At 41.3% G+C, this 9,438-nt stretch overlaps 1 protein-coding gene across 3 annotated transcripts in view; it reads right to left on the bottom strand.

Annotated features, from left to right (window-relative positions):
* Positions 1–166: 166 nt before the first annotated feature.
* The window catches only part of atp8b2 (ATPase phospholipid transporting 8B2), a 173,593-nt gene continuing 164,321 nt past the window's right edge, over positions 167–9,438 (bottom strand). For all 3 annotated transcript variants that reach the window (XM_060921500.1, XM_060921498.1, XM_060921499.1), the window contains 2 exons: positions 6,287–6,771; positions 167–3,607 (listed from right to left, as the gene is read on the bottom strand). In XM_060921500.1, the coding sequence (XP_060777483.1) occupies positions 6,292–6,771 (480 nt within the window). In that variant the 3' untranslated portion in view covers positions 167–3,607; positions 6,287–6,291. The remainder of the gene's footprint in view (positions 3,608–6,286; positions 6,772–9,438) is intronic.

Below are 9,438 nucleotides of genomic sequence, written 5' to 3'. Positions count from 1 at the left end.
GAAAAGCTATTTCAAGCATATAAATAAAAAAAAAATTTAAACACAAAATAATAAAAATGAAGAGACATTTCAGTGGGACTTTCTTTTCCCAGAGGAGTACTGACAAAGTTCTTGAAATTAATCTCACCATTACGGTCAGTGCGACATATACTAGACACAAAAGCAGTTGATTTTTAAATACTATTTTAATCATATTCGCCCATTTTTTCCATTACATCAGATTCCACACCCTCATGATGAGGTTACATATATTACGTAAAACTGCAAATGCTGGTTCACATCGTAATACAAGGGCTTGTCTCTTATTGCAATAAACAAATTATTAAACTGGGATTCAACATAACTGCATTTCAATTTTCAAAGAAAATCAATACTGTTATGTTTTACCCATAGGAGGTATGAGGCTTAGATTTATCCCAAACCCAATGAAACAGGTAATGTTGCGTAGTTATGTCTTACAATACATACAGCCATATATTCAACCACGCATATAACTTGTGTTAACACACGTGTCTAAGGCCACTTTGAGATAGAGACCGTTACTGGTCCAGTAGACATTGACTGAGATCCATTTGGTTAACTTTCTGTGACTTCCTTTCCCAGTTCGTTCCTGTAGAATCCAAAGGAGCAGATTTATGGCTTTAAAGTAAATGACTCCAGCAGTCCTGCTTACAGTCTTGGGACACCAATATGGTGTGATAAATGCGAAAAGAGAAGTTGAGCGAGACGTTTTATTCCATTTAAGTTCATATTGTGTTCTCACGGAGAACTGTAGTATATGCACAAACACAAGAAGTGCTTCACACATTAGGCCATCGTCTTTGCTTGAGCTGCAACTGGATAATAGGCTTTATACATTCCATTGTCCACAGAACCAAGACAACCCCCAGTCGTCCATGTACAAGTTCCTATGCATATGACAGTATATAATCCATACCATAGATTATACTGTGGATTATGGTCATAAACTACTTTAAAATATCGCAAGTATCTTCTATAACACTGACCATCTTCGTCATTGCACCAACACCAAATAAGTAATAAGATGTTAAATATATTTTGGTGCAGAATGTTTCCTTTTCCCACCTTTTCACTCACCATCCACATTATCATCATCTGTACACCTGCTCATTCATGCAATTATCCAATCAGCCAATCATAAAGCAGTAGGAAATGCGTATGATTATGCCACTACAGGTTCAAGAGCTTCAGTTAACGTTCACATCAAACATTACACACAACAGTCTCTAGAGTTTACCCGGGTTGGTGCTGTTGTAGCCCATTTGTCTCAAGGTGTATTCATACATGTCAACCTTTGGTCAATCAAACCTGTATAACCAACCTTCAAAATCCGTATTTCCCTTATAAAATCCGTATAAGATGCAAATTAAAATAATTTACCTAAAATTTGAATGATAATTAACAATGATATATCCCAGTTACTTTTTATTCAATATTAATAACAATAAACCTTCAGAATGAATACCAAGCTCCAATGTTTGACAAAAACACAAAGTGTTATCAGCGTAGTTACGAAGGAAATACTTCGTTGTTTGGAGACAGGTTTCACCGAGCGGCTATTATGCGTGAGACTTCATATTAGCCACAAAGTCAGGAAAATCTGTTCGTAAAATTACGTTATAATGACCAAATACAATGAAAAGTATTTTTCCAGTCTCACCTGTGAAAGGTAATCCCATGTGATCTCGTTTGGACGGTAAACCTGTTGGTACAGTTAAACGCAGCACATGAATGAGGCATCTTTATTCTCGGCTACCGTCTAGACGCTATACCAGAGACGGTTGAAGAATCTCCACTTTGCCACATCCAATATGGCGGCGAGGATGACGTATGATTCTACGCAGAAGGCGGCGTCTATGTTTATATGTCTATGACTTCACGGTTGGCGGGATTCTCGCAATGCGGTGTGCACATGATCAAAAGTGGAACGAAGTCTCGCTACCACAAGATAACGCGCGATTTCATAAGACTCTTTACTGGCTGTCTGCGGTGTACAGTACGTTTGTAAATGTTATGCGCTCTTTTATCATCGTGGGAATTGATTATAGCTCTAAATAAATATTGAAGTTTTTTTTAAAGAATCTGTATAACTTTATTTATACGCCCGTATACTACGTTTATTGAATCAAATCCGTATAAAATACGGACATTCCGTATAGGTTGACATGTATGTGTATTGCATCCTGAGATACATTTCTTATCACCATGTTTATAAAGAGCGGTTATTTGAGTTACTGTAGACTCACACCAACAACCATGCCATGGTCAAAGTCACTGAGATCACATCCCCTCCATCCCATTCTGGTGTTTAATGTGAACCAGAAGCCCTGACATGTACCTGCATAATTTTATGCATTACACTGTTGCCACAAGATTGGCTGATAATTGAATGAATAAGCAAGTGTACACGTGTTCCTATTAAATGAGCCAGGAAGTGTATATCGTGTATCATGAAAATGTTTTCAAGTATTGTGAGTTGCTACACTACAGACCCCTGACCTATACTCCGGTCGGTGGCAGTTCTCTGACAAATACAGCCCCCAAAGGGGCCAAAATAACCACATATCACAGTAAAAGCCAATGAGGAATACTTTAGCAAAAAAGTATGAAAGAAAAGAGGACTAAGCAAGACTGGATGTTCTCTATTACAGTAGGTTTATCTGTTTTATCATACATAACCTTTGCAATTATTAAAAAAAAATGAGGATCAATAATGATAACTTGGATATCTAAGATAATTTAGTGCAACTAATGACTGTATGTACAGTATATAGAAGATTTACTGGTCATTGCATTGTCTAGTGGTATTGTCTAATCTTAAATCAAGCCGACAGAACTGGAAGTGTATAACACAAGTCCATTTACCTCAGACAGGAACACACTGCAACTCTAAACATCTGCATCAGTTAACTGCTCATATTACAAATTCACTGCTAGATCTTTGCTACAAAGACATAAAGGAGAAGGATATAACCCCCCCGTGATAGTAATGGCTGAGTAAAGCTATGTAGTATTTCGATGCAGAAATAATCCTTGATGCCATTTCTAAGGAATGTTCCCTCCCTGACAACTCAGCTATTTCAAAATTATTCTGAACTGAAACCAGACTTGCAAAAAAACTCGACAGTAAATGGCGTACAAGACAATTCCAGTTGTTGTTATGTAATAATTATTCGAACCTGGGACTGTTAACCCACGTTTCATTTCTAGTTCACTCTTATAAATGAACACTTTTTTTTTTTTTTTTTGTCGTTGTTGCTTGAATTAAAAGGTTGTGCAGTGAAAAATACACACAGAACAACAGAGACAGGAAATAGTATGTGTGTTGGTGAAGTCTACCATGTTCAGTGCTCTGCTGTATCTGCACTTAAAGGTTTTTTGTTTCGGTCTGTGTGTCAGTCTTTACCAAAATACATATGTTCTTGGCATCATAGTCCTTGTACTCCATCAGATACAAGAGAAGTGAAACATTCAAGGACATACGGTACAGAGGCACTCACTCTCTGTATATCTACATCGCTCACTTGCCAGTGGATGTTTCCCCATAGAACAAAGCGGAGAAAAATAGCTGGCTCCATGCGTCGTCCTATAAGAGAAAGCACAGGTAACACTGATGAAACATTATCCACTGCATAAAAGGAAGAAATGCCCCCTAAGCAGATGCATCCTGCTATTTGCTTCTCTTGTGAATGAAGGATCTCAGGGGAATTTTATCGGGGAATATTTCCCTAATTACAGCATCTGTTTTTTTTGTCTGTTTTTTAATGCAGCGACTTGTCTAATAGTTTCTTAAAATCCTAGTGCAGTTCATAAAACTCTGGCTAACAAAAAGGTGTGTGACTAAAAGTCTAATAAGACTAAGCACTGGGTTAAAAACTGTATGAGGTTCACTGGACTCAATTTATGCATGTTTAAAAATATCTTTAATTTACACATGCACTGTATAAACTATACTAAAAAATATATCATATACATAACATGTTCTGTATCAACAATGTATATGGGTAGTTGTCCGGTAACGGAATTACATTCACAGCGAAACGCTTTAACTTTTTTTAGTTACAGTACTCAAGATATTAACTAACCAGAGCGTCAGCGACGCAGTAGCTCACACCATGAGAAACCAGACTCGTTTATAATTAGCTATGTTGCTCTTCATGAGAACAATTTGGTCTTCAAAACAAAACAATCAATATCCATTGAAAACTCCGGGAGGAGTAGTGATTTTCCTGAAAGTTTGTTAATCGACCTAATTAGCAACTTGCTAATGAGAAATCACAAAACCAGGGAGTCCATTTTGTGCAGACTGATTAGATCTTCCAAACAAAACAATCGGAATCAAAATCCATTGAAAACTCAGGGAAGAGTAACCATTTTTGTGAATTGTGGACGGACGGATGGACGACGGGCACCGCGTGACGGGAATAGCTCATCGCCTTACAGCCAGTGAGCTAAAAATTTCACACTGTACGGGGAATCTTTTGTCCCTAAGAAAAGCATAGAAAACTTGGCTATGTTTAATTCTGAACGCAACATTTTTTTATGAGGAAAGAAAAAGTCAGTAACGGAATTACATCAGAAAAAAAACTGAACTTTCATTTCCTAAAATTCAAACCAAGATTTCTCTGAAGTGACACTGCTATAATTGGGGGTGATGGTTTTTAAATATGGGTTTCAGTATAGACCCTTCCCACTGATGTCACCGGAACCTGGAAGTAAACAAACCCTGCGCCATATTGGAAGACCAACAAACTCGTGATTAGGGGGAAATAACGGCAGCGCGCGGAATTTAAACCCACGAGGCACTTGATTCATCATAAACCTACAATGGTAAACTTTTGTGCTGTGTTAGGGTGTTCCAACAAAGCTGATGGGAAAGGTGAAAAGAAGTCTTTCTACAGAATACCAGCTGTGATTGAGACACAAGCAAACCAAGGAGCTTTCTGCCAGGAGACAGAGAATAAGTGCATTACTGAGTGTCTGTGAGCCAAGGAGAGCCTGAACGTTGCAACCTCCCTATTGGCTGTTTGTAAAAATGTATCAATTGTTGCCCTTCATCGCGGGCTCGAGAGACGAGACCTGACGAGTTAGTTCGTTGGTAGCAGAACAAAATGTCTGGACACAAATCGGGTTTTCAGAAAAGGAAAGAAAATAAACGCAGGGTCGAAAATACAAAAAAGGAGGCAGAAAAAGCAAAACGAGTTAAGGTAGGACAAATGGTTACTTTTCTGAGGCAGCCCGCCGTGGCTGCAGGCTTTCAGTTGTGTCATTGAATGGTTACTTTTCTGAGGCAGCCCGCCGTGGCTGCCTGCAGGCTTATTTATTATAGCCCATTTAGTTAAAATAGTTGATATAAAATGTTTATAGTTATAGTTATGTGATGGTTGTCCTCAGTGTTCGAACTATGCCGATATTTTCGGGGGGTCCCTTTTTTTCCCTGGGGGGTGCTTGCGCTTGTCTCGGAGCGCGGATCTCCAAACACGAGAAGCCTATCTTACGCACGTATCACGCGGACTCCACACCTCCACACACGCATCGCGTCTGAAGTCATAACTCATCAGGGGAAATCGTGTCCGCATTGGCATGTTCAAAAAACAACCTCGCGTCAACAATGATACCACACGCAAGAACAAAAAAAACAGTCAGGCTACTCAACAACCAACCTGGCAGCAGCAGCTGTTGTCATATCGGTTTATTTTATCTTTGATCTAAACACAACACTTCGGATATGCAAATGCTTCCCGTTACACACGATTGCTATGTCAATAAACATCATTTTGCCAATATTTTAGAGACCCCCCAACATTTCCCAAATCATGTTTTCAAGGGATCTCATGTCTGTTTCAGGGGATCTCGGATCCGCCGAGTACCCCCGTAGTTCGAACACTGGTTGTCCTGATTTAGACTGGTGTGTGTTTTTTTTTTTTGGGGGGGGGGTTGCGCGATGTTGCACCCGGGTCCAGATTAGGGCAGAACCGGCCCTGGCTACATTTCAGGTGTAGTTTGTTTTATGTATGTATGTACTTGCATAGATGTGTACTTGGTCTTCCAATATGGCGACTACCGAAATCTCGCGGCGCGGTGACATCATGCGGGATCCCTCTATATTTTGCCTTGGATGTCATACTTTAGCAAGATCACTGAGCTGACAAGTTAAGGCAATCATTTAATTATTTTGGCCTCTCTGCTGAAGAATTGCTCATATACAGTATTGTCCATTTATAAATGGCTGTGTAACTTTATGAAAGTATATGCTTGTGTTTACCTGCACTACAAGACTGTAGCTTCTATCTCCACTTGTGCAATATTTGTCATGCTTAACTGGACATCGCTAAGACTGTTGCTGGGGACAGTGTTCACATTTGTTTGCCCTCTGCTCTCTGGATATGTCTCCTGGGGGCCAATCAGAGAGAAAGATGTGGAGAGGGGCAGGGCCTGAGAGTTGGACGGTATGTTCTGAGCCGCGGAGGCCGCTGTCTGTTTTTTCTTGCGAAGTGTGTCGATCCAGCTGGTACTGTGCCGCGAGGCAAACGTAGCAAGAGTGAGTGAACTCAGGCGCATATTTTTGCCAGATGTGATTAGCTCTCCGAAGCCCTCTTGATGTGCAAATGCATAACCTGAGCGACGGGAGCCACCATGACATGAATGCCGAAGAGCTCCACCCTCTGAGGCACCCATTCCACCTGGACTAGACCTGGCACGTCCACCAGGCTTCCACTTCTTCTGACGCACAAGCTGAGTGTATCGTACCTTGAAGGAAATATGAAAACAGGTGAGACTGAATAAAAGTGCCAGCTTTCAGGAAATAAGCCAAGACATACAGAGGAAAACACACACACGCAAGGTTTTCTACTATCCTTCAAAAGACTTTATATTAACATAATTTTTAATGGAATTAATTTGTCCTATGCCTGAACCTAAATACAGTGCCTTACAAAATTATTGGCCCCCTTGGTGTTTTTCTGTTTTGTTGTCTTATAACCTGGAAATAACATGGGGGGGGGGTCCCTTTGATTAACACAACTTGTCTACCATTTTCAAGGAGCAAAATATTGTTATTGTGACACAAATAATAATTAAGGCAAAAAAAAAAACAAAAACACCTAGAAATCTTGAGTGTACAAAAGTATCCCTACCCCACCCCTCCAAGTCAATACTTTATTGAGGTTTTTCACCTGACGTCACAGGGTCACGTGACGCCCCGGTGTCCGCCATTTTGAAGGTCAAGCTACATACTAACGCTGCAGACAGAGAGGGAGAACCAGCTTGAAAAAAAAAAACGTGTTACAGACACCGGATCCAGTGTAAATAGCTGCTGGAGCACGCTCCGGCTTGCTCCCCCTCAAATTAAGCAGCGCGCTCCGGCTTGCTCCCCCTCAAATTAAGCAGCGCGCTCCGGCTTGCTCCCCCTCAAATTAAGCAGCGCGCTCGAGCTTGCTCCCCCTCAAATTAAGCAGCGTGCTCCGGCTTGCTCCCGGAGTGCTCCGGCCGAGGTTCCGGAGCGCGCTCCGGCTTGCTCCCCCTCAAATTAAGCAGTGCGCTCCGGCTTGCTCCCGGAGTGCTCCGGCCGAGGTTCCGGAGCGCGCTCCGGCTTGCTCCCCCTCAAATTAAGCAGCGCGCTCCGGCAGCTATTTACACTGGATCCGGTGTAAATAGCTGCCGGATCATAATTACAGTAAACTAGTAAATACAGTAAAGGAAAAACTTGAGACTGAAAGGTTTTAACAGTCATCCGAATGACTGAACGTAAACATTGCTACAGTAACATACTAGCTATGTTGTTGACATTAGCTAGTGCTAACAGCTAGCTGCTAGTACACTGCTACAACACAGACACCGACCCTAATAATACAGTTCTTGGTCATTGCCTGGTAACAGCAAATTTATAACGGGCCATGTCTCAACAGACTAAGAAGTTATTTCAATGACATTTAATAACATTTTGTTTATCCTGAGGACCGAAAGTAAATGAAAATGTGAACAAACCTTAGCTGTAATAAGATGGCGACCACCGGCTCCAGGGACGACCCACTGATGTAGGCATGTTACCCAGCCTGACACAAAATATTTGTAGGCATCCAAACTCTTATACGCTTTCAGATCAATACCTGTGTATGGCGATGGGTTTTTAACGACACAGGTATACAGATCATGTGGGCCGAAGTCAGGTAAAGACGAGGGCTTCGTGTACTTCCGTACGTCAGTGAACAATCCTGGTGGAAGCAGGTAAACGTCGTTCTCTAAGCCTGCTAACCTCAATTTTTGCAAATACCTCTCCCTCTGCTCGCCCTGTAAATGCCCTACGTCGCTGGATAGTAAAGGTGTTTTCTGCATCTCGCTCCTTTTTCTTTTATGTTTTTCGTTTGTCGCCTTCCTCGCATTCAAACTGATTCGAGCCGTGACGTCCAAAATGGCAGCCTCACATGACTTGGTCACGTGGGTGAAAAACCTCAATAGAGCCACCTTTTGCTGCACGTCTCTCGAGGTCTCTATTAGCTTAGCACATCTAGCCACTGAGATTTTTGCCCATTCTTCAAGGCAAAACTGCTCCTGCTCCTTCAAGTTAGATAGGTTGTGTTGGTGTACAGCAATCTTCAAGTAATGCCACAGATTCTCAATTGGATTGAGGTCTGGGCTTTCAGTCGGCCATTTAAAGATATTTAAATGTTTCCTTTTAAACCACTCCAGCGTAGTTTCAGCAGTACGTTTAGTGTCACTGTCCTGTTAGAAGGTGATCCTCCATCCCACTCTCAAAGTTTTGACAGACTGAAGCAGGTTTTCCTCAAGAATTGCCCTATATTTAGTGCCATCCATATTTTCTTCGATACTGAACAGTTTTCCAGTTCCTGCCAATGAACGGCATCTCATCAACATGATGCTGCCACCACCATGCTTCACTGTGGAAATGATGTTCTCAGGGTGATGGTAAGTGAATAGCGTTTCCCCATGATGGCTAAAAAGTTCAATTTTAGTCTCATCTGACCAGAGAACCTTTTTTGTAGCCTTGTTTTTGTCTCCTTGAAGCTCTTTCAGTGTTTGGTGTCTTTATTGAATCTCTGATTAATGCTCTCCTTGCCCAGTCTGTGAGTTTTGGTGGGCGGCCTTCTCTTGTCAGGTTTTTAGTCAAGTCAAGGCAAGTTTATTTTTATAGCACTTTGAACAATAGACATTGCCGCAAAGCAAATTTACAGAAATTTAAAGACTTTAAAAATGAGCTAATTTTATCCCTAATTTATCCCCAGTGAGCAAACCTGTGGCGACGGTGGCAAGGCGAAACGCCCTCAGATGACACAACGAAGAAACCTCAAGAGGAACCAGACTCAAAAGGGAACCCACCCTTATGTGGGTGATAAACAACGCGATTATAAATAACTTGCTTCTATAACTGTGTCCTATATAGTCACAAAGTACACCTGT

Source organism: Neoarius graeffei, chromosome 5, assembly GCF_027579695.1.
Source record: "Neoarius graeffei isolate fNeoGra1 chromosome 5, fNeoGra1.pri, whole genome shotgun sequence".
Classification (NCBI taxonomy): Eukaryota; Metazoa; Chordata; class Actinopteri; order Siluriformes; family Ariidae; genus Neoarius; species Neoarius graeffei.
Note: the sequence above shows the minus strand (reverse complement) of the source record. Positions and strands in the feature narration are given on the sequence as shown.